Source organism: Trematomus bernacchii, unplaced genomic scaffold (genome assembly GCF_902827165.1).
Source record: "Trematomus bernacchii unplaced genomic scaffold, fTreBer1.1, whole genome shotgun sequence".
Taxonomy (NCBI): domain Eukaryota; kingdom Metazoa; phylum Chordata; class Actinopteri; order Perciformes; family Nototheniidae; genus Trematomus; species Trematomus bernacchii.
The window spans coordinates 1,259,423-1,284,784 of record NW_022987567.1 but is presented as its reverse complement, the minus strand read 5'-3'; the positions used below and the strand labels follow the sequence as shown (position 1 = coordinate 1,284,784).

Sequence of the window (25,362 nt, the reverse complement as noted above, 5' to 3'; positions counted from 1 at the left end):
TGACCAAACCGTTTGAGACCCACTGAGATAACTCGACTAAAGTTTACAATCTAATCGCTCAGCAAGTCCTTTACCTCCCTGAGCGTTATCTCTCTCAGTCCGACAGCAGAGAGCTCTCCCTCTCCTTATTGTTGAAACAGCTTCTAATTCTCCGTTAGCTCCGAGCTAGCACCAGATGCTAACAACAACCCAATCCTCCGTGACGATGACCGCTTGCGTAAAAAAATAAAATAATAAACACATTTAAAAAGTGGGGGGGACACAAATGGGATTTTGAAAAGTGGGGGGGACACGCCGAAGCTGCTTTTAGTTTTTATGCTCCCCACAAATGGAATAAACTTCCAGAAAACCTGAGGTCTTCACCAACGCTGAGTTCTTTTAAGTCGAGGCTAAAAACACTACTTTTTACAGCTGCTTACCCAGAAGACTTTTAACTTGTTTTAGCACCTACCGTATTTACAATGTTGTTTTTAAACTATTCTGTATCTCTTTTATGCATGGTTTTTATGAATCTGCTATTCCATTATGTGTATTTATTGTATTCCTTTCTGTTGTCTTATTATTAAGTGTTAATGGTGATGTAAAGCACTTTGCCTCTGTGTCTGAAAATGTGCTATATAAATAAACGTACCTTACCTTAGCTTACAGGAAGCTATTTTCTTGTGGCCAACAGCGGTATTACACTTGAATGTCTTAACAGGACTTCATTCTCATTTCATTTCATTTCAAACCTTTATTTAACCAGGTAGGTCCCATTGAGATCATTGATCTCTTTTTCAAGGGAGACCTGCAGCAAGTTACACATGAAACATAAAACAACATAAAACGAAAATTCTGGCCAAACATACTTTTTCCCATTGACTTACATTAACTTACATTCAGAGTTATTGTCTGTTTATCTATTTGACTGAGCCGAGACCGCACAAGATGCTATAGAGAACCACAGTGACGCGTCCTAAAACTAAATCTATTGATCATAAATCTATCGCTTAGATTTATGATTAGAAAATTATAAAAGTAGGGTAGACATGTGGAGATTACCCGGCTGAACAAAACGTGATCTGTCTTTTAAATGTGTGTCAACCACAGACCTTATTTCAAGCTATTTTCCAAAATCCTATGGAGAAATTGCATTGCATTTTTGTCGAAGGAACCGGAAGAAGTTTACTTCCGGGTTTTAGGACGCGTCACTGCGGTTCTCTATTGTGACGAAGCTGATTGGAGGCGGGGTTTAAGGTAAATACAATCGCTATCTTACCAATGAATGGGCAAGATCGCCCGAAGATCTAGGGAAGATCCGGGTATCTTTGTTTTCGAGAGTCAGGCCATTTTGGCTTCATGCGCCGCTGAGCAACTTTCATCAGAATTCAGAAATCCTGTTTCTTTAAACTTCTATGACGGGAAAATCGTCAACCCTTCGGGACGGTTAATGATCAACCACGCCCTGTGGTGCTGGTACTATCAAAGGAGCGGAGACCTGTCCATTTCATCCCTGCCTCTGAAGTCTCAAAAGTCCGATGCCTCCTCTCAAGTAAGCTTTTGAGATCACAGATATTGTTGTGTGGAGCTCGTATCACTACGAGACCTTTAATATGCACAACAATTACAACCAAGCAGTCCTATCAAATGAAAGTCTTTAATTTTAGGCTCCCTTCAACAGCTCATTAAATATTTAAAGCTATATAAAAAGAGAAATCCCAAAGGTTAAAGCAAAATCTGAATATTAAACATAGTGCAACTTTAAAAGGGTTACATATGAACATAAATGTAATTTAAATTAAAGTTGTAAAATATGTGGTAGACAGTTTTCGAATGGATAAAATGACTTGGACAGCTGGATTTAGAAATCCAGGCGACGCAGATCTTCACCCTAACCCTAATATCAAGGAAATTATCTGGTTTGTTTGCTATGTTCGCTCTTCCATTTTCCAGTTAGTTGCAAACTTTTTCATTCTGTTTGATGAACAGGTCTTGCTTGTTATGGCGCTTTCAGGACTGGTGGTGGTGAACAAAAAATTGATGTTGCAGGCAAAAAAAAAAAACGCCCAAACTGGCCAATTGTTTTTTACGCGGAGTATAATTATTCTCTTTGTTCAAACTTTCAAAACTTTTTTTACAGTATTGCATCCTGAGCCACCTTTATATCTCTTTATGAAATATCTTCTTCAACTATGTGACTTATTGCTGGTGTGCGTCCAAAACATATGTAGCCTACCCCGACAGAGATGTTTTTCAGCATGGCGGCTGAAATATGCTCGAGAACTTCCTCAAGTGCCGTAGGAACTTTGATTTAGAAAGTTGTCAAATTGAACTGCGTGTAATTACCCATGCTCAGAGAAAAAAGTAACTCTGCAAACTCAAAGCATTCCAGCAACAACTTGTGCCCCTCCATGGATAATATACACATATATCATTTTAAAGAGAAACCTCTCCTTGGCTTCGGTAAAGCTGAAAATCCCTTCGGCCATAAAACTTTTACTCTTCCTGAACGTACCAATATTGTGTAAGTCAAGACCATAAACCCTCAACTGGGATATGTCGAGTTTGATTCATGCTCTGCGTCTGTGGGCGATGCCAATACACCTGTATTATAGTTTTCAAGTTCAATATGACATACTTTTGGATACTATGGAAATGTTTATCGCTATTTATATCATGTCCACAGATTGGTAATGGTCGCCCTCATGCACAAAGAAATGTATATTATATCTGCCATTTTGTTTACATGATTGCACCCTTTTTTTCTTTCGTTTTCGTTGGACATATTCCACCCTGGTTATAAAGAACAATTAGTTATGATTAAAAGGCTACTCATGAGTTGAGGAGGCAGAATTCACACAGATTTAATTTTTTTATGACACCATTTCCCTTCAGCCAATTTAGAAAAATAACAAATTCCAAAACCAAGATATGAAAATGAGTCGAAAACCTGGAAAATGTGGTTGGTTCCTGTCTACATAGTCCATAATGGACTCACTTCCCATCAGTCAATGTGTTTCCGCAAAAAAAGAGAAAGAGTCAAGTATACTCCTTTTACAGCCTGTAACCTTTTGCCCTCACTGTGCATTAAAGCCTCATTGTATCCTTTTAAAAGCACTCTGGTTTTCATAATGAAAATGTTCCTTTTCTGAGTATGTTTAGCCTTCTGGCATTTCTGCTGACATGGTAAACCTTGGTGGCATCAAATTGAGCTATAACAATATTTATTATCCCTGTACACTGAAAACAGACTGGAGCTTAACCAATCAACGTGCCTACAATTTCATTAAGTCAACATCACTGTGACCAATGGCTTATCTAGTATTTATGTAAATGTTGTAATACATGAGCTTGAGCTAGAAAAGCAAGGCAAGGCAAGGCAAGTTTATTTATATAGCACCTTTCAACACAAGGCAATTCAAAGTGCTTTACAAAAATGGAAGACATTATGAAAATGGCATTTAAAATCAGTCATTAAAAAGAAAAGATAACAAAATAAACATTAAAAGATAAGATAACAAAATAAACATTAAAAGAAAAAAGACATGGATAAAAGTTACAGTGCAGTTTAAGATGTGAATAGTTCAATTAAAAGCAGCGGCAAAAAGATAAGTCTTCAGCAGATATCCCTTAAGAAAAAGGGACTCTTTAAAGCATGTTTTTCTTATTAACCTAGCTTTGTTCATTGTATTATTATTCAGGCAGAATACAAAATGATTTGGAAAAAATCCCTGGAGGAAGATGAAGGGAGAAAACTTCAAACAGCATTCATCTAATTCTTTTTTTTAAATAAATGTCCTCTTATTTAAATTTTTCAAGATCACAGAAATAATTGAACTGAGCCTGCAACTGATAAACACTCCCTTCTGCAAAGTTTTAAAATATATATTTGTATTAATTTGCTATAAAAGTACAATTTAAGAAAAAGTTGTGATGAGTAATACATGCTAAAAAAAGATGGCCATCTCCCTGATTACATACATCTGGAATTTGAACATTGTGACAATGCAATTCAATGTTTTTTTTTTCAAATCTCCCAATATTAAATCCATGTAGAAAAAGCAGTTGTGTATATGTTATGACAATAAACCTTTGAATCTTTATAGCAACTGATTTCTAATCATTCTGGAACTTTTGAGATGCCACGTTTTTGGACTTTGAGTTTGCTTTTACAGATGTTGAAACCGAGCCTAATGGATGCTCATGAAGATGTAAGAGATCCTATTCGTTCACATCGGAGGAGCTACAGCGAGTGATGATGGCTATATCAAAACTATTTTGCGTCTTGTCCCCTGTGCAAAGAGCCCTTCTCACTGAACACCAACATCAGAGAGCAGCCGGATGATTTTCTATCCCCATGATACACATTACTCTGACTTTAATATCGGATGAAAGCAGAAATCCGGGTATTGTTGTCCAAAGGGCTGTTCATCCTGTAATCATGAGCAATTAGAGGATCAGGAGTGCTTTCAATGAACGTGTGCCAATCTACTCCACAGAGAATGGTGTTTCACATCCAAAATAACAAAAATAAGAACCAACGTTTTTTTAATGTTATGGTGAAAGTTTTGATGTTGCTTCTATGGAAATTGATCATTCTAGAGTGGGTTTCTAAGTGTGAAGAATCCCACCCAAGAGTATTAGGCCAAGGCATAATGTAAAACATTAATATATAATTAAAAAGGTTAACATTTTGCAATACGTTCAATCTATCAGTGAATACGCAAACTCAAATTTAGTCCTAAAATGGTATTTAAAAAAAAAATGTATTCAATTTTTGTGCTTAAAATAACAGATTGGATCTCTTATTTACTCTGTAATACATTTGATTTACTTTTATTTGATTAATTTTCTTAAAATTACGACTCATCTCTTTCATTTGCTTTTACAAATAAAACAATATTTACTTTTATTTGATTTCAATTTGTTTCATAATTTAAAGCTTTTTTAAATTATTTTAAATTATTTTAAATTATCTTTACATTTTTAATTTCTTCATTTCTTCCTGCTATGCTTGGCCCTCTTAGTATTCCATACAAAACAAAACCACAATGGTGTCGAAAAAACCTTTTTTGTTTTACTTTCTACTTTTCTTTCCCATTTAACTTTAGCCTTGTGAATCATAACAGTTCAAGTATCAAGTGTTTCAACTTCTGGCTTTGAAAATGCGCTTTTCAATTTTCTCCATTATGTATTTATGCCATCTCTGTCTTTTACCGTTTATAAAGCTGTGTCAGAGGTCTGCGTCTGCAAATCTCATGAGGTTTCATATTCATAATTTACTAAATTAATTCAACCCTGCCCAGTTTGTATGCCGTTTCCATTATAAAAACTAAATGTAATTTGCATTTAAAGTGTATGCAAATCACGTATCAAAACCAACTCATTTAAATTCTATTTATTGAGTACTGCGCATCTCAAAGAAGATTATTACTTTACTGGAAAAAACATGTTATAGACAGGCTGAGTCAGGAAGAGAACATGAAAATAATGTTGCCCTTTGCCCGTTTGTACGAGTGAGACGTGTGACAGCTTCCAGACTTATGGGAAGTGGAAATATGGAGAGCCCTGGTGAATTATGAATGAAGCACCTTGACTGATGGGCAGTAAGAATGTATGGCAGCACCTGTCTCCTCCGTGAGGTCCTTGAATCAATATACTGAACATTAAATACTACTTTCTGCACTGTATAAATTGTTTCCAGTGCGACAATAAATGATGCTAATGTAGCAACACGGATGCACAATAAACCACATCGTCCGATCGTTACATCCGAGATCTGCGGAGTTGATGTCCGACCATAATGGTTTTTTATTTTGCCAAAGCTTCAGATCATGTCTAATAACTTTGGTGAATATAAAGAAGATGTTTAAAATTCTTCAGGACCTTATTTTTGGCATAGAGTGTTTAGAAGAAGTTTGTTTGTGGACAACTGTTTTAAAGAGTCAAGTTTTAGCCGTAGTCATCTTGTTTTATTGGAATAAAAAGTGATTGGAGAGGGTGAAGCGAAGATCAACTGACCTCTGAGCATGACATTTTAGGTAACCAAATTGTTTCGATTAACTTTCATGAACCACAAGGATATGTAAAAGGTTCAAGAACCAAGACGAAAACATGGAGATCACCCAAAGCGACTTTTAGCAACCATAAAATCATTAGGGAAATGTTTACTGAGGTAATGAATTAGGGTCATTTTTTCTATACAATTGAACTCGGTTTTGCAACCTAAAGGCAATGTTGCATTGGTTTAACTTTAGACCCAGAGTTTCTTCTGAGTCTACTCGAAGGGGACCATCATTTACACATTGAATATCATGAGGTATTAAAAAAGACCTTTAACCAGCAATTGAAAGCAAAAAATCATTAGGAAAATGTTTACTGAGATAAGGAATCAAGTGAGATGTTCGGTCATTTTCTCATAGACTTCTAACAATCAGACTTCTTTTTGCAAACAGTGGAGGCACTTTCACATTAGCTTTACTTTTCAGACCCAGAGTTTGTGCGTTCATTTTCAGTCTGCAACAAGATGTATCCCTTTTCTATAATGTACAATTGTGTTTTTCATTTAAAAGATATATTTCAGATGTCTAATGACCTTGGTGAATTTCCTTCTTTACAAAAGTTATAGGGACAAACATTCTTCGTCGGCCACAAAATGAATCACGTCTGAGGTTTTCTTGTAAAAAACTTTTATTACATTTCTCACAGAATGAAAAAAATCATCATAATTAATCAGATATTCATATATTAAACTTTTGAGAACAGAACAGAGAAAGTGCCCCGTCATCACACAACCTAGCCAAACCTTCACTTTGGGCTGATCACTACGGCAGCCGCTCTAAATGACCAGTCACTCCCATACAGCAGCCTCAGAAACGCAGCACTATTTCACTGTAGCTAATTCATTCTGAGTCAACATCCCTTCCATATCATGCATTAGCTAATTAGCTTTAGCTGCTGACTACAGCTGCACAACAGTCACAGATCTTACTTCAGATACTGACTTATAAATTAACCAACTGGATTAAATGTCCCTGTCAACATAATGACATCATACACAAAAAAAGGCATTGGTCAAATGTAGGCACCTGTTCCAGGGAATAAAAGTTTCAGGCCTAAGTAAGACAAAAGTTTAGTTTGAGATTTAAAGAAGGAATTATAAATAGGCATTAGAGATAGGAATCAGAACCCCTAAAAAAATGATTAAGAACCCAAAACCGTGTAAAAATAAATAAAAAAACGAAGTTCACAGTAATACTATGTAAATTGGCAGTAACCACACGTGCTGGTTATTTCACAATCTTGAAAAACATACAGAAAAAAGCCTCCAGCAAACACTTAAGACGTGTAATGCACTTGATTTCTGATCATGAAGTAGCGCCACACATTGGATGGCAGATGGCTTTGGTGGTTAAAGCCTCTGCAGTAAAACACATTCACATGCTCTTTTATTTCTTCCATTTCCCACTTACAATGAATCCTGCACGCACACATGTACGGAAGGCCAATGAGGCATGGGGAAAAAGAATATTCTGGTGATCCATTTTCTAATCAAAATCGTTATGTCTCTTTTGTTTATGACTCAAGAACAGAACAAATAAAAGGTTTTTGCTGGGATCCTTTTGTGAAAACTGTCGAACAAAACGGTTTTGTCAGGTGTTGTAAATCTAATTTTGTCCATAATAGGCTGAAGTGCAACTCCATCGCATGTATGAAATAGGATTAAAAGCATTTTAATGTTTTCTTTCACACGTTCTTCATGCGCTCTAAATCCGAGGCACATACATGGGCACTTAAAAACACGCTGGAATAAGGTCTGTAACAGCGTACACTGAGCTTTTAAAATGTAGTTTTTCTAATTGAACTCGCGAAACGTGGAATAACATACAGAAAGATAAGAGTTCCGTACATTTTTTCCCTTATGGCGATGACAATTGTTCATGTCATACTCCTAGGTGGTCTTGTCTTGATTAAAAGGTTTTGTTTTTTCATATCATATACAAATTATTATTATTATTATTATTATTATTATATATGCTTGTAAAGCTATATAAAATGTAATGTATAATTATATTTTCTTTCGTAATTTTCTAACTGTACTATAATTAAATGTTCTTCAATGTATTTATGGGTCACAATCAAGGTATAATTAATTAAATGATTAAAGTTAATTTCTATCCAAAACAAAGACATGACAGTAACAACATTTGCTAACAAACTGTACATGTACCTTTTACCAGCTTAATAAATGCAGGACAGACAACTAGTTCCAGCAGATTTAGAAAATGATTCAGCATTTTTTTTTCTCACTTGCGTCTCAGGGCCTCCGTACATATGCAAGACTCCCTTTCAAATTGGAGGAAAAAAATCCTCAAAAGGCCAAATTTGTTTAAGTATGGTTGCTAGCCATCTGTTAACAGACTGCTGCTGTAAACCGTCTGGCTTGAAAGGTTGTATCCATGCTATGAGTTAGAAAAACAGGAGACATTCAGACATTCCTCCTCTGACCACACACACAACTAAAAGTCTCCAACCTCATCAGCCAAGTGAGGCGGTCTACAAGCTTATCGTCTTATAGTACAAAATCTTTAAATGAGACTCAAAAGATGCTCAAGTCAGTCCAAGATTCGACATCCTAAAGTCCCTCTGGCTGAACAGGAAGTGTGCGTTGGCCTGGCCATGACGTATTTGTGGAGATCCTGATGTCAGACACAGATGGCAATGTTTTTGTGAGAGGTCCGTATAAAAACTATACAGTGTTGTCTGCCATGTCCGTTCCCTCTGTTCTCTGCTACCTGGACGCGTCAGGGATGAGTCTCTTAAACCATCCGCCCACGGCCACGTCCACTCGCAGCACCAGAGCGACCCCGATCAGCAGAGACACGCTGCTCACCAGGAACCCCGAGGCCTCAAACATTAACCTGCGGGGAGAGAACAGAGGACATAGTAGAGTCTATATATACACAGTATATCATTCTAAACAGGATTTATTTCCTATAGTAAGTCCATACTATAAAGATCTATGATTTTATTTTTTTAAATAGGGAACCGTAACATGATTTTCCCATTTAAGATGTAAAAACATGACAATATTTGAACAAGAAAATGATTCCAGAAAGGTTTTTCTATAGTAAGTCTTAAGGATAAGATCTATAAATCAAGATATTTCATTAAAAAACAACAAGTCCTCCCATCCTTAAACACCTTTTTCTTAACATGGTTTTACACATAAAGTAAAAAACTATCAGCATTGTGTATTCTGTTCAGGCTGTGTGTTAGTTTGTTAGCTTGCAACTGGCAGTGGATGTTGGTGGTTGTGAAACACAATATTATCTTAGTAAAAGATCCAGGGTACAGTTCAAAATCTAAAAACTGCACAATGTCTGATCTGCGCTCAAGATTTCAGGTTTCTTTGCCAGTGTTGATCTTTCTCTGTCTTTTCTTATTTGTGTAAAAGACAGTGATTGGGTTCCGAATTCGAAGTACATTTGATTTTTCCTGGAACATAAATCCCTCCTGTCAGTGAAGAGATGCGCCTGCCCTCTAGTGGCAAACTTTGCGTGTCAGAATAGTCACGGTCCGACATGTCAGGGACATAAACTAAAGAAAAACAAATGTTTTGAGTAAAGGGGATCTGGAAAAATGTGTTTCTCCATTCTGTTGAAGTCTCAATGTGATGCATTCTGATGAATGACAAACAGCATTAATTAAAGTCAGGAATTGTGCTTTCGGGCTAAGCAGATGTAAATAAGGACACGAACACGGTGTTACTGTCAACCACTGTAATATATATTTAAGAGTCTTTCCTGTAAGAGAGTTTGTGTGAGCTGGAAAATCCATTCGGGTACTTACTTGGGTGCGAAAACCTTCCACACCATTAGGTGTCTCCTGAGGATAGCAGCAGCACAGACCGAAGAGAAGACCTGTGAAGGGACGCAGACACAGCGACGTGATGTGATTAAGGTACACGGAGGAAGCAAGGACTGCATGCAAGACGGCAAATGATGATTAAACATCGGACTAAAGAAAGGTAATCCTAGGTTATAGATTACAGAATATCACAAATGTTTTAGATTGGTGACTAAATGTATTGGTACAGTGACAGATGCTGCCGTGATGTGGAAATCTATCAATCATCAGAATCAGAATACTTGTATTTATCCCACTGAAATCATTGGGTTTCGTGTCACTTTCTCCACTTTGGAATGGTAATGGAAAAAACGATAAATACAAAAGATATTTAAAATAAAAATATGAATACAAATAAGAAATGAAAGAAGCACTTTGCTATAAAATAGACATTTATATACGGTAGTGACATTTCCAATAATTAGATGAACAAAAATAAATTCTTATTTTTGTATACATTTCTTTAAGTAAAATGTCAAATAAAGATAAAAAATCGGTATACAAACACTAGAAGTTAAAGTAGAATTGCGCACATTTTACGTCAATATAACACGTACAATACAAAATATAGAGGTAAGATAAGGTTAAAAAGAAGCAAATGCAGTAGCACTTATAATGGGTTTGGCTTGTAAGCTAATGTTCTTACAGGATTCTTGCCTTTTTTGTATCTTCATGGTTTAATACACCTATTGTAAGTTGCGTTGGATAAAAGAGCAGCTAAATTGCAGTTTAAAAGGGTTCGGCTGCTCATGGTGACGAATATATTTGGTATACTGACCGAACAAAAGCGCTTCACGGTCTGTAGACGTACCTGTGCTCCGAGAATAAAGAGGTAGCGTGTTGCGAGTTGCAGCAGGGCGGAGGTGAACTGCTGGGGGTGTTCTCTCAGTCTCATCTCCATCACAGCGTCCTCTCCCTCGTCCCCGCAGGCTCTGCCCCCCCGACTCCCACGCACCTCACACACCAGGGGCCAGAAGAGCAGCAGCGGACAGGCCACTGCACACAGAGACGTGTAATCAGGTTCAGGTTCATCTTAACTTTACAGTTCTATACATTAGCTACTTTGTTTAATTTAATTTCTTTAAAAAAATCATTCCAAGATATCTAATTTCCAGTGTGTTTTATCATTATAATAAGATCACTTAATTGTATTTAAATTCATTAAAATACATTTCTGGTACAGGATATAAATCCTTCACATCTCCAACTAGTAAAACATATTTATTTCACATCACAATTTGGCTTCATAATGTTACAAAATGTCCTTTTGTCGACCCACATTCTTTCTGTTTTACTGTTAATAACTACCTGAGAACAAGATGTGAGAGGCGAAGGTGTTGAGGGTGACCAGAGAGGCGGGCAGCAGGGTGCCTGTGTGTCCGTCAGGGAACCCCACGAAGGCTGCGCCCCACTGGATGGAGGGGAAGGTGGGGAGGTGACCTGTGGCGTGGAAGAACTGCGTGGCGGCCAGAGACCAGAGCACCACCGGGGTCCAGGGGACGTTAAAGTCAGCTGTGGGGAACAGAGAGGAGGTGTTCAGTGGAATTAAGTTGACAAATACAAAAGTATATAATGTGTTCTTTCAACACAGGAGAAAAAAAACCAACAATTGAAATAAAACTTGAGAATTGAGAACAGATTTTGTTCTTCTCTTGCCTCACAGGGCTCTCTTATACGAGACAAATAAAGCCTAGAAGAATAGACGTGTGATTGTGTGAATCTCACCAGAGAAGGTTCCCTGCAGGCTTCGGAGGGTGGTGGAGGACGCGTGAATGTGCAACAGAGCTCCCATTTCCAGCAGCAGCAGGAGGAAGGACAGAGCCATGCCCTCCGGGTGCAGCAGCAGCAGTCCAATTCCCAGCATGCCGCAGAACAGCATCAAGGGGGCCGAGTAGACTGTCCCCAGCCCGTAGGCCTTCACCGCGGGGCTGTTGTCCACATCGCCCATGAACTGCTCGTCGTCGTCCAGCGAGCGACGCATGCGCTGGTAGATCTGCGGGATGAGGTGGTGCAGCTCGGCCTGGGTGCTGATGCCGGTGCTCGCTCGGTAGCGGGACGGGGTCTGAGACTGACCCCGGGCTGGGGTTTTATCCTTGGGCTTTATGAACACGGTGAGGGGATCCAGCCAGATCAGGAACATCCCGAGTCCCAGGAGGCAGAAGGCGGCCCTGGGGAGCACCAGCTGGCCCAGGCCGATCAGCTCCGACAGGTTCCTGAAGCTGTCCTCGGGGGTGGCGCTGACGGCCCAGTGCAGCGCCAGGCACACGGAGGTCAGAGGGAGGATCCAGTGCGCCGTGAACACCGCCCCGCTCGAGGCGTTGAGGTTACCGTAGTGGCGGAGGCAGCGTTTCAGCAGGTACGTCCACAAGCCCAGAGAGACGACGGAGAGGACGTAGTGGAGGTTCTTCAGCTGGTTGTCCTGCAGCCGGGAGAGGGGGGAGAGGAAGGGGGACGGCTGGCAGGAGCCCTGTTCCTCCCGACACGCGTGGAAGGACAGGGAGAGGTAGAGGCTGCCAACCAGGACACCGAGGCAGGCGAGGAGGGTGCCGCTCTCCTTCCTAACGGTCGACGGGGACAGGGCCGGGGAAGGCAGGAAGCCAGCTGCCTTCAGAGGGTCGTGGATGGGGGGGAGGAGCAGGCCGTCCCAGTTGAGATGGATGGGAATGTAGAGAGCCAGAGAGAACACCAGGAAGGTGACGGCCCGACCTTCTGCGATCACATAGCTGTCGGAGAGCAGCGAGGCGCAGCGGAGGAGCGGGACCAGAAGAGACGGGAGGAGGAGGCGACGCGGGGTCAGCCAGCTGGGACTCTTCGGGGGTTTAGAGCAGTTTTTTTCCTCGGGGACAGCTCTGGATCGGCGGGCTCTCCAGAGGAAGACGAGCTCTGAGCTGAGGGCGGCAGCAGCCAGGCACCACGACGCCTCCACGTAGCCCTGCGTGCCAATCTGACCGATCGCCACGCAAACGCCCGCAATAAAAGCCACGCGAACCGGCGGCTTTAAACTAGGACCGCTCTCCCGGATCAAGACGAGGGACAGCTCGGACACGATGAAACACGTCAGGCAGGCGAACGCCAGGATGGCCAGGCCCGCCGCCATCTTCAGCGGGTTGAAGCGGGCCCAGGTGGCGCGGCAGGTGGCTCTGACCGAGGTGAGGTAGGCCTGCAGCGAGGCGGCCAGCCGGGGGGAGGGGGGGCGGCCCTCTCTGACCGTGGCGAGGTACTCAGAGGAGAGGCGGGAGAATTCTGACTTCAGCTGAGAGAGGCTCTCCGCCGGGATGTCTTTGGCCATGCCGGAGTACGTCTCCAGGAAACGGTTGACCTTCAGGAACAACAAGGTAAGGTGAGGTGAATTCGAGAAACAGACAAAAAACATGATTACTTAACATGTTCTATAATATGTTTGGAAAAGAACTTATTTAATTATTCATTTTTTAAATACTGTATTTAAATTCAGAATTTAAATTTACTTTATTTGAGTATTTACTTTAAATGAAACTTAATTTTTCATCCCCTTCCTATCCAATGAAAACCACTTGTTTCCAAATGCACTGGTTTTGAATATTTATGATAATCTGAAGGAAAAAGTGTCACTTTACAGGTAAGAAAGTTCTCCTTCTTAAACTAAACCAACCAATTCAAAATCAGCTGGGAAATGCATCTTAAAAAACAGCTCATGAGAGAAATATATGAGTATAGAATACGATGCACCTTGATGCAATGCTTCTTCCATCCCTGGTGAAGATATTTCAATTGTGTCCTCTGATGGTCCTACCTGTTTAGCATTGATCCACAGCGCCTCCAGCTGGCTGAGACTTCCTACTGCACCTCCTGTCTGCCCGTGGGGGGAGAACACGGGCAGCAGGACTTGGCCCACGCTGCTGTACGGGATGGGGACCCCCAGCAGCAGAGCCAGGGTGGGCACCAGGTCCGTCTGCGGCACCACGTCCGGTTCACTCTGCAAAGGTGAGAGAATAACAGCCCAGGGTGTTAGGGTGATTCAGCTTCAACAACTGGGAGAAAAGTCATTAGTAATGGCTGAGGTCCTGTATTCAGTTACATCTACCTTCTGAAATAAGTCATTACTTTTGCAGCACTTTGCTAACAATGTAATGTTGTTCAAACTTTAAATAGGTTCTGTCTAATGAAGCTTCACTGACAATATGACATGTTTTTACACCTGTGCTCATACTTTACATTTCATCAGCTCAATTGTGTACATGATAGCTAAGGGGCGAGACATCTGTGAGCAGTTGACGAATCCCAACAGAGCCTGGCAGCTAACCAATCAGAGCAGACTGGGCTCTGGTTTCAGAGAGGGGGGGGGGGGAAAGAGGTGCTGCAGCACAGGCAGTATGAGAAAAGTAGAGACCTTTTTAAACATTGAAGCACAAAATACAAATGAAAATGAGCATATGATGTCCTCTTTAAATCACTGTACCTATTTAGGCATTTTTTAAATTTAGTTTCAAGAAGATAAATCTGCAGGGAAAGTTCATCTTCAACGTTTGCCGAATGCAAACTGCCTATAATTACTTAACTAATTGAAAGCTTAGATCAATTTGATTCATCTACAAATAGATGTTTGAGCACCTGACTCCACAAATCTCCCAAAGGTTGGCGTAGTAAATTACCGGCAAGCAGATTATGAATAATGACTCCATTAAATGAAGAAGTCATTTGCCACTGCGGTGGTATTTATTAGGGAGATTGCTAGATAAGTTGAATCATGAGGAAAATTGCTAAATAACAGAGTCTCCGTGTCTAATAGGAATTCATATTCTATTATGAGATCATACATAAAGATGTAGGAAGAAGCTAACGTTGTCAGATAGACAGCATTTTTTGTTCTTCTGAAACGTTTTCAAATGTTTATTATATTTAACCAGGTAAAAGTCTCATTGAGATTAAAATCTCTTTTCCAAGAGCGACCTGGCCAAGAAGGGCAGCATGAACAAAGTTACAACAGATAAAACACAGAAATAATATTATGTATTGGTTATTATCTTCTCTTCGTCCATTTATCCTCCACAATAAACTGAAATAATCTTTCTTAAGATTCATTCATTGGCTAGAAATTCATCTTATTGAGCTCTTGATCATAAAATAAAAAAAGGGGCCATATTATGCTAATTTCCAGGTTCATATTTGTATGTTGTGTCTCTACTCTGACATGTTTACATGCTTTAATGTTCAAAAAGGTCTTCTTTTTCCTCATACTGGATGTTAGCCTTGGCAGACCATTTACATGCACACAAACCTATAGCACACTACAGGAAAGGGAAAAGCATAATAGGGCCTCTCTAAAACCGGCGGTGCTCTACGGACCTGGGTTGGCGGTCCGGGGAACAGAGGGGAGGGACTGTAGAGGAAGATGGCAGCGTCCGTCTCCTTCTGACTTTCCCCGCCGTGATCCCCCGTGTCCGTCATCCCGTGATCTCCCATCACCACCAGGAGGGTGTCGTTCTGCAGGCGGTCGATCACAGACCTGGAGGAAAAACGGGAATATGGTCAGAGGGATTTCAGGGAGAGACTCATCAAAGATGTCTCGGATGTGGCATTCCTGACCTGATGACTCCGTCCATCTGCGTCAGCTTGTCCGCCATGGCCGGGTGGTCGGGGCCGAACCTGTGACCGCAGTGGTCCACTCCGAGGAAGTGAGCGACCAGGACATCCCAATCCTCGCCCACCACTGAGAAAACCAACAGCAAGTGAGAGATGGAGAGGTGTGAAGCGCGAGAGCGATACGAGAAGGTAACAGGAAGTGCCAAGGTGAATACATACTAGTGGAGTAGAGGTGCTGGAGGATGCCGTTGTCCACCGTGTGCAGATCCTTCACGTTGAAAGAAGGGAAGGGCAGCGAGCGGTGGAACTTCTTGGGAAACAGATTCTCCCAAGTGTCGTCGCCCATGAACACCACGCGCTTGCCTGTGAAGGGAGTTCAAATCAGAGCACATGCCATCAGTGATTTAAAAATGGACTTGGAAGATTTTGAGGTGTGATAAAGCAGTGGTTCGATGCAATTTAAAAGCAATTGACCATGTTTTTTTTTTACTCCACAATCATATGGCGACTCTCAGGAATAATCTAACGACCCAATGACTGAAACCAATGTCATAAAGTATGAATAGGCACAAAACAGAAATGTCTGTATAGGCATATAACTCAAAAACAGTATACATTCACACTTTAATATAAATTTTACTTGTCAAAGCAAGCAGGAAAAATCACAGGTGGAATTAAAACATTAAAGATGGCTCCATTCCATTTAGATGATGCATGTAGTTGTCGTGCCACTCATTCATGACATTGAAAATCTATTGGGCCATCATTAACGATATTATCCACACCTGTGCTTGTCCTGCCTTACCACAAGCTTCCATTGGAGCATAGTCAGCAGAGCAGCCCTTTGGTGGCGTTAACCTCCCCTTAACAGGCTGTAAAGAACTGTCAAGATAGATTATCTTCTTCAATTCTGCAGAACATCCTAAATGAGTGTCTTGCAGAGGACACATGATAAAGACATCTGTGTATCTACTCACCCACTTGCCCAAACTGGTGGATGAGGTTGTCCTCCAGGATGGCACTGGATGCAAAGTTGTTGCCTACATCCACAAAGGTAGGCAAGGAGCCAGTGGTGAAGCCCTTGATCCTCTGCATGGTGGTCGTAGGTGGGTCAGCTCGGAAAGGATACAGGCGGCTGTGGGAAGGCCTGGATGTGACTGTCTCCTCCAGCACGGGCAGCTTGTTCTCATAAGGTCTCGGAGACGTGTTGTTGGGGTCAAACCAGGCGAAGTCGATCTTGAGGGCGTCGATGATGAGGAGGACTGCCCGGCGGAACCGAGGCTGGACCCGGCAGAAGTCGGCTGGTTCCTCCCCGGGCTGCAGCTCGTCCCCGGGCTGCAGCACGTCCCCGCAGGTACTGGTCCGGTTCACCTCCAGCCTCACCAGCAGGAACCCGCCGACGAACAGGTAAATGCCCACAAAGTACACCGCACACACCCAGAGGAGCAGGGAGAGCACTGGAAGCTTCTTCATTCTGCACACATACAGGTTCAAACAGAAATACAGTCAAATAAACCTGTCTATGGGGCTAACAAGATGCTAATGCTAGTAACATTGAAAGAGACCGTTAGTAAGTTGTTAGCTGCGGCTAGCTTGTGTTAGCTCTTGTCACTGACCTTGCAGCAGTCGGGTTTTCTTCCTCTCTCTGCCAGAGGGCGGATGTGAGTGTGTGTGTGTGTTTAGTAACAACACAAGGGTACAGGTGTCTCAGGTAAATAGAGAACGGCGCAACACCCCCTTCACCTTCATTGGGACTCCGGTACGGTGAGATTAGAGGCTGGTGACAGCAGCTAGGAACTTCAGCGTGCGCGCAACCCGGCGGAAATATGAGGAGGACGGTTTTCTGTGTAGCGCAGAAATGTTGTGTGTTTTTTTTCCCCACACCCGGACTTTCAGACAGACATTTCGCTCCACTGTTCACTTGCAGGGATGTAGTAATACGTTAACATTTAGCTTTCTTTGTTTTATATACATTTTTTATTAGTTAGCCTGCTTCTATTACTAACTTTTTGAGTTGCCTCTTTAACACGGTTGGAGAGAAAGTTCTTGTTGACGTCGTTATGATGGGCTTTACCCTTAAAGATGCCATGTTATAATAAACAGATAGAAGGAAACTTAAATTGGATAGTGCTGAACTGCTTTATTATAATTTAATACGCAAAACAATTTATAATGCAAACCGTAGTAGACTGTATAACTACAAGCTTCCTGTCCGTCCGTAAGGCAAAGAAGAGGGCTGAAACACACTGTATCACAGATAGGAGAGCGAGGACGTGAGTAAAGAGGTGTCACTCCGTCATTATGTTGAGGAACCAAATTCAGTCCTCTGCGAATTGTAATCTTGTGACAATGTACCTAGAACAGATATACTTTGTTTACATGATTTTGAATGTAAACGCATTACATTTAAAGTATTTCCCATTTACAATACTGAAGCATTTATTTTGTCGTCTTATAGTTTTCCAAATATTCCTGACTACATTTGCCATACCATGTATCCCTATAACGAATAATGAACCCTGGCATGTTCAACATACCTCTACTGATTTACAACAATAGTCGAACATTTATAAATGTATTTATTGACACTCAGACCAAATTAAACACCTTTTTTACATTGCATTGTCATGGTAATTGTACATTGGCGAACCAAAAAAAGTGACCCTTAACATGGAGGTCAACTTTAATGTATTTTTTCTAATTATAATGTAAGATTTCATTCATAAACAGTCAAGGGTTCCCAAACATAACATCTGAAGAAGTCCAATTGTTTCTTTAGGATCGTCTATGCAGTATTCTTCTAACGTGTATATTTTCAAACGTACTTAGTCTAATTCCACTTCACAAATCTTTGTTTCTTGTACTTCATGAACCTCATGACATAGAAGGTGAATAAAAAAAAAAAAAATGATGGGACATTTGTTCCTATAGGGCCAGCTGTGTATTTACAATGAACTAATAAGGTATTGTTAAATAATATAAGTAGATACTGGATAAGGGTTGTTTTTAGGGAGATGCTTTTTGTGAATCAACTTAATTTTGTAAAACTTATCAGCATTATGAAGCAAACAGTCAGACATCACATGTAACTCAAAGCTGCTGGTCCCAATAAGGCTGAAGACATTATTACAAACCTGAAAGCTTATGTAAGACAGCCCTCGATATCAGTATCAAAAGTCAAATACATTTAACAAAATGGTGTGTTTTAATTATATTTTGAAACCTTTAAGTCCAATTGAGGTCATGTAAGTACAAATAATTAACGTATGATGGTATATCATTACTGCACGACAGTATTTTGCACCCAGAAGCTGGTGAATCCCAAAAACCTGACATCTATTTCTCCCTCTCGCCAGCCAGCCAAAGTCACTGTTGTGAGTATATTTGGCTAAAAATGTGTTCATTTCCCAATCAGACAATAACTAAACGTAAAGAATAGTCAGTGAAGATTAGAAATCCTCTGAAACAGGACATGATTTCCCCCAAGACAAAACATTCCTGAAGTGTTTAAAGTTGTCAGTTTTCCTTCTGTCCTGTCAGTTGAAGCTGTGTGAAGCTTTTCTCACAGCGATGCCCTGGAGTCCCAATAACTGAAAACATAACTGTAGCTGCTTGTGGTTCTGTGTCAGTAGAGTTCATTCTGTGTCCGCTGAGTCCTGCTATTGATGTGGTTTGTTCCCATCATCATCACTCTTCTTCTCCTCCACTACATGTGTGCTCGTCTTTGCCAATGAGCTGTAAATGGTCATTGCCTGAGTGCAGGAGGACAGAATGAGAACAATTATTGCTATGCATTAAAGACAACAAGAGAGAATCATTCTGGTGACTAAAAACACAAGTTTCAGTGTACAACATTGACACTTGTCAAACTCAGACTGCAGTTAGATTTCACTTTATTTTATATTTAATTAGACATTGTACTTTTTACTGCCCATTCCTATTTTAATTTGTGTTTAAATAATAATACTGTACATATTTTATTTTATTATTCCAAGTACTTTGCAATAGTATACTGCACGTCGTTTTTTTGGTATATCCAGATTTCATGTAAATAATGTTCGATGTCTTTTATTTTATTTTGTAAAGCACTTTGAATTGCCGTGTGCTGAAAGGTGCTATATAAATAAACTTGCCTTGCCTATATCTTAACGTAGTTTACATTTTATTTGTTGGTGTTTTTTCTTGCTTTTTATCTTCTTTAAATGTGTTTATGTATGCACAATGTACACCAAGACACATTCCTCGTATGTGTTAACTTATTGGCATAAACCTGTTTCTGATTCATATTCATATAAATAGTTTGTTTCTATCTTTTTATTTTATTTAGCTTTTCTTTATTTCATTGTAAAATGAAGAAAATGTCACAAAACCCCTTTTTCCCCTGGATAATAAAGTACTCTGAGATAATGATGCTGGTGTACGTACCTGTGTGACCATGCCGCTGATGTCCCCGGCGCTGGAGGGCAGGAGGATGGTGTTGGTCTCTTTGGCGAGTTTGGAGAAAGCTGACACGTACTGCTCAGCCACGCTAAGGGAGGCCGCCGCGTTTCCATTCTGTGCATTGTACAATAAAGGTGAAATACATTAGCTTTGAAAGATAAGACAATGGTCGTATAGAGCTCATTGAAAAAGATAAACTCCTCTTCACCTGCTCGGTCAGAGCGTCTGACAGCATACGGATAGCCTTAGACTTAGCCTCTGCTTTGGCCAACACTGCTTGAGCCTCTCCTGCGGGGAAACACAGTAATACTCTGTCCATTAATAACGTCTCACTTGTGTCCTGATCAGTCAAGCCCACTTCTGCCTGATCCAAAGAAATCCTGTGGGTCATAATGGCAAAACTTCTGCAAATGTTGACTTGTTATCTCAAAATAAGTATCAAGTCTTTATTTTTGAAACAATTTCTCTTTGTTTTGAAAAGCTAATTCACACTTGAGATGCTTTATCATTAATTTGAGAGTTCAGTATTTTTGAGATGCTAAGTTGTACATTGGAAACACTAAAGTTAAGTCAAAAATGTTAGACGCTTAGTCCACATTTTTTAGATGCTCAGTCATCTTTTTGAGTTTGTCATCATAATATTATGAACAGCTTTTGTTTATCAGAAGGCTAAGTTTTCATCTCACTTTCTATCTTTACATGCAGAAATAGGCTTCCATAGTGATACAAGATTGTAAGCCTTGCATCCTGAACCTAACAACCATAACTAAGCACAGCAGAGAAGGCAAAACAAGCACAATCCCTCAAAGCTCAGAACCACATAACAAAAAAAACTATAGGTACAAAACAACTGAGCTGGGTCTTTGAAGTGCACCCACCAGACGCATTATTGATCTGCTCTGCTTTCTCTCCCTCGGAGGCCAGGATCTGGGCTTGTTTATGACCCTCGGCGATGTTAATGGCCGCCTCCCTCGTCCCTTCAGACTCCAGCACTGTGGCTCTCTTCTTACGCTCAGCCTCCACCTACACGGGGGGGAATAAAAAAGTGTGTTTTCCTGTGATTAATACAGCTCTCTAACTTATCCAGCCTCACCGGTATAATGCCACTTTATAGGGTTGTTAGTACAGTTAACACAAGACCTGACATGTTTTCCTAGACTCTGAGGATAACAGTTTCTGTTTTCATATAAGAAAATGTGTTGACAACAATCATTTACTTCATTTGAATGGCCGGTAAATACAAATTCTGAAGTTTGTCAATTTTCTCGCTTCTTCAATCTCAATGAAATATACTGAAACAAACGTATATGTGACACAAAAAGCATTTGTTGAAGGAAAAATATTTGGCCCCCACCTGCATCTGCATGGACTCTTTTACCCGAGGGGGAACATAAATATCTTTGATTTCATAACGCAGGCAACGGATCCCCCACTCGTCTGAGGCTTGGTTGATGGACTGGACAATGTTGGAATTGAGGGACTCCCTTTCCTTTGAGGGGACAAAGAAACAAACGTTTAGTGACTGCAGTGCGTATGACAACTTATACTGAATCATACCGAAGAAGAATGTGAAATAAAGCAGTCATTTGTTCTCCTTTTCCAAACAAGAAATAGAACACAGTTGCAGTTTTATTTTGAGAAAGGTTTCAAAACTAGCCTATGCTAGAAACACGCAGCACATCTGTCAAGTTAAATTGTTTGCATTGTCCGTATTAAAGAAAAGCGCAAATAAGTCTTCAAAGTACTTCTTATTGAAGGATCGATAACGCAGCTTTAAAAATGTGTTGCAGCTACTGATAATAAAACAATATTACGTTATAAACCGTATGTGTAAAAGCAGGGCTCGACATTATAAATGGCCCGCTGGCCCGGAAGCACTATTTAGACACCCCGGGCCAGCATAACGTACTTTCCACTTGCCCGCTCGGGCCACTAAAAATATTGCTTTAAAAAAAGAAAATGGTCCTGTGGTATTGGTATTTTGACCATTGTTTCGTTTATTAACGCTACAACATAGCGTTTCGTGAGGCGGTTGTCGTTGTTGGGTGAAAAGCAAACAACTTTTGCCGACCTATGCTGACAAGTAAGTGAAGAGTAGAACAAATATAAAGGTATTCGCTATAGGGAAATGTCCTAGAAGTTTAGGATAATGACGGTTCTAATCTAGGCTATTACATGTACATAGCCATTACATTTCTAATTCCTGAAGACAGGAAGGCAGAAAGCGCATTATACAAATAATAATACTCATAATAATGATAATAGCAGACATTTTTTAACAATGACCACAATATAATTATTTGAATAAACCAAATATGAACAATTGAGGAAAATGAGGAAGAACTGATGATTCAAATGTTGTAGTACAAGTAGTAATGTAGTTTGTGCACACACAACAAATGTGTTCATTTTTTTTCATTGTCGATTTTTTGGATGAATGCTCTAGGGCCAGTGGTTACAATGGTGGGGCCAGTGATAATACAATTCCACTGTGGAATTGTACCCTTAATGTCTACCCCTGGCAAAAGGTATCTTTGTTTATTACTCTAAAAGTCCTCATTACCCCACCCCCAACTCACCTCTGTATTTGTATTTCTTTCTCGCCTATTTATTTCTTATTGAATTAAGTTCATTCAAAACAATAATACAAGTAATTATCGAATCAGTATGTGCCCTTACCCTGAACACTTTGTCCAGTGTGAGTTTGCCCAGTTCAGACCTCATGGTGGTCTGTGCCAGCTGTGTGACGGCATATTGAGGATCCTCCACACCGTAACTGGCCTGGGAACAAAAAAATGTAAAAGGTAAAGCTAGTATTAATGTAATCCGAGGTAAAACGACAATTATTGTATTAATTGAAGCAGCTCTTAACAGCATACCTTGTAAGGGTCTAGGATCCTTAGGTAAAGCACTCCATCAATCTGTAGCGATACATTATCTGTAAATACAAGAAGCGCTCATTAAAAATAAATAGTGTTTGCTGTCTCTGGAGCTGCACAATTTAAATGCTTTAAAGAGGCCTTATTATGCTTTTTGGGGTTTTCTTTTTCCTGTAGTGTTTTTAATAAAGATTTGAGCGCAGTAAATTATCTGCAAAGGCTAAAATCCCAAAGTTCCCTCAGGAAGGAGTTTCTCTCCCACAAATATTTAGCCTCTAACAAATATTCTGCCTGCTGCAATTTGAATATTGCGATTTCCTATAAAAAATGTTATTAATTGGACAATTGTCACACTTAATTTTGTACACTTGATTTACCCCTCACCTAGAGATACTGCAGACTGCTCCGGGACATCGATGACCATCTCTTTGAGATTTTGCACATAGCTAATTCGGTCCATTACAGGTATGAGGAAGTTTAAACCCTAAAAGAGGAAAAATAGAAGTGTTTTTGAGAATTTGTTTATTGTTTATTGTTTCCCCGCAGTAATATTTAACAGTATTTGGTAAGGAATCTTCTGACAACAAAGGCTGTATACCGGCTCTAAGATTCGGTGGAAGCGACCCATCCTCTCCACCACCCAGGATTCCTGCTGCGGCACAAACAGGACCACGGTGTTCATGGGGAGGCCGGACGCCCATCGCTGCTGGGCCGGGGTGACCCACAGCCTCGGCGCCGCACGCTGGGTCTGCTACACACGCAAACAGGCAGGAAAAACAAACAAATAAATAAAATATGCTTGTGAAACCAAAGCCCCTGCAGCAAAGAGTGTTATATGATGAATATAGATAAAGCTGCAACATTTATTTTAATTTGATGATTCAATTTATTAAGTCTATAGAAAGCCTCCAAACTGTGCATAACATTTCTGATTTGCTCGTGGTATTTATTTGAAATACAGTACGCATTTGTTAGCATTTCCCAGGCCATAATGAACGGTTAGCATGACAGTCAGTGGTAAGCTAAATAAAGTGTGCCTCTCGTGTTAACTTGGCACGGTCTCAGGAGTTATTCTATCCGAATAAAGAGGGACATTTCGTGGATTAATAACACCCTGGTGCACGCTGAATGACAACCACACAAGTTAACATGCCGCCGGAAGTGCTTAGAAAGCTTTAATTTACCTGCAGAAGGGCCCCGCCAGTCCGACACAGCGCCCGTAGCATCATTAAAATGAATTTGAGTGATTGTATTTAGTTTCGGCTTCGTAAATTGGACTCTTTACGAACTGTTCTCGTGTGTATGACCCTTAACGATGAGGAAATGAAAGTTACATCAGTGGTGCAACGGTAAAAACGTCCCTACGGTGAAGGCTGCAAAAACCGTACGACTATGGTTCCGCTTACAAGTTGATACTACAGTTTTTATTTATCACACAGGGGGGTGCTGTTGGCTTGGTATTAGCTCTGCTGCAGGTGTGTGGTATATATTTAAATGTACCAAATGTAGCTTCTTTGGGATCTCTTGGTTTATGTCGTATCTGTTCAAAAGGACGACATTGGGTCAATATGGGAAATAGGACAAGCAGACAGCGGACAGAACATGAGTATATGTTTGTATATGGCTTTATAATGTTTTCCTAGTATTTTACGTCGAAACATGCAACAGTGAACAATATAGGGGGTATAAGGGTCTGATAAAGCTGACCTGACTTGACCCTTGACAGTTTTGTTGTTGTTGTATTAACAGAGTTTAACTCAACCATCGAACATATTACAGTAATGTCATAGATAAAATACTTAAAGCAAAAAATTGTTATAATGCATTGATCAAATTCATTACAGTAAAAAACCATTACATGAGAAATACAAAATAGTCAGAGATTGGGGATCTTGTGTGATTTCAGATACAATAATCGTTGTATGCACCACATATGCAAATAAAAAATGCCTAGTATATGTAAACCTACTTGGTAACAAAACTGATTCTGAATAAAAGTCAAAAACTGTAAAATGTAAGTCACCATTCACATTCAATAAAAAATAAATGTTGTGTGAAAAGGCATATTATTAATGAATACAGGAGACTAACTACTATAAACGTTATTAAAATAACTTTATCATAAAATAAGAAATGATGGTGCTCAAACTGACATTTGTATATTTACACAACCAGTCATCCATTTTAATGACAAAGAAAGTCACATCGAGGGATCTATACATTACAACAATAATAAAAAAAAGCATTATATTTGTTGACAGACAAACTAAAAGAAACTGCTGACATGCATTTCTTTGTACAAAATAACATTCAATTGTAATTAACAGTGGACACTTATCATTGTCTTAAGGTTAATATATAACTTTCTATTGCATGTGTTGTTTTGCTTAACATATCATGTAAACGTTTTCAAAGTGTAGCCTAATACAATATTGGCATCCATAAAATGGAAAGAAATTGTCAAAAAAATCATCAAGGAATAAATAAATTCTAATAACGAGGCGCGTGTGGCGCAGTGGATAGAGCATTGGTGTTCGGATCAAGGGAGCACAGGTTCAAACCCCACTGCAGTCAGCATGTCGTTGTGTCCCTG

At 40.1% G+C, this 25,362-nt stretch overlaps 2 protein-coding genes across 2 annotated transcripts; both read right to left on the bottom strand.

Moving 5' to 3' along the window:
- Positions 1-6,651: 6,651 nt before the first annotated feature.
- On the bottom strand, positions 6,652-17,446 carry pigo (phosphatidylinositol glycan anchor biosynthesis, class O). The gene is made up of 11 exons (XM_034126048.1): positions 17,067-17,446; positions 16,428-16,924; positions 15,670-15,813; positions 15,454-15,577; positions 15,214-15,373; positions 13,661-13,843; positions 11,614-13,207; positions 11,197-11,400; positions 10,700-10,884; positions 9,832-9,902; positions 6,652-8,900 (listed from the first exon to the last, which is right to left on the bottom strand). The coding sequence occupies exons 2-11, from the start codon at positions 16,921-16,923 to the stop codon at positions 8,771-8,773; spliced, it is 3,291 nt and encodes a 1,096-aa protein (XP_033981939.1). The 5' UTR covers position 16,924; positions 17,067-17,446; the 3' UTR covers positions 6,652-8,770.
- Positions 17,447-18,012: 566 nt separating this feature from the next.
- LOC117479032 (stomatin-like protein 2, mitochondrial) lies at positions 18,013-24,146 on the bottom strand. The gene is made up of 10 exons (XM_034126049.1): positions 23,954-24,146; positions 23,368-23,520; positions 23,154-23,253; positions 22,770-22,828; positions 22,570-22,671; positions 21,245-21,379; positions 20,769-20,913; positions 20,099-20,178; positions 19,876-20,004; positions 18,013-19,202 (listed from the first exon to the last, which is right to left on the bottom strand). Exons 1-10 carry the CDS (start codon positions 23,996-23,998, stop codon positions 19,110-19,112), a joined length of 1,041 nt encoding a protein of 346 aa, XP_033981940.1. The 5' UTR covers positions 23,999-24,146; the 3' UTR covers positions 18,013-19,109.
- Between the last annotated feature and the right edge of the window lie 1,216 nt (positions 24,147-25,362).

Excerpts from the sequence above, each read along its gene's own strand:
- pigo (XM_034126048.1), bottom strand. The coding sequence starts at position 16,923 with ATGAAGAAGCTTCCAGTGCTCTCCCTGCTCCTCTGGGTGTGTGCGGTG. Across the intron at positions 9,903-10,699 it reads TCTTTATTCTCGGAGCACAG|GTCTTCTCTTCGGTCTGTGC; the intron begins GTACGTCTACAG and ends GTCCCTTCACAG. Across the intron at positions 8,901-9,831 it reads TGGAAGGTTTTCGCACCCAA|GTTAATGTTTGAGGCCTCGG; the intron begins GTAAGTACCCGA and ends CTCTCCCCGCAG.
- LOC117479032 (XM_034126049.1), bottom strand. The coding sequence starts at position 23,998 with ATGATGCTACGGGCGCTGTGTCGGACTGGCGGGGCCCTTCTGCAG. Across the intron at positions 20,179-20,768 it reads GCAGATCAATAATGCGTCTG|GAGAGGCTCAAGCAGTGTTG; the intron begins GTGGGTGCACTT and ends GTTTCCCCGCAG. Across the intron at positions 19,203-19,875 it reads TCAGCGGCATGGTCACACAG|GCAATGACCATTTACAGCTC; the intron begins GTACGTACACCA and ends TCCTGCACTCAG.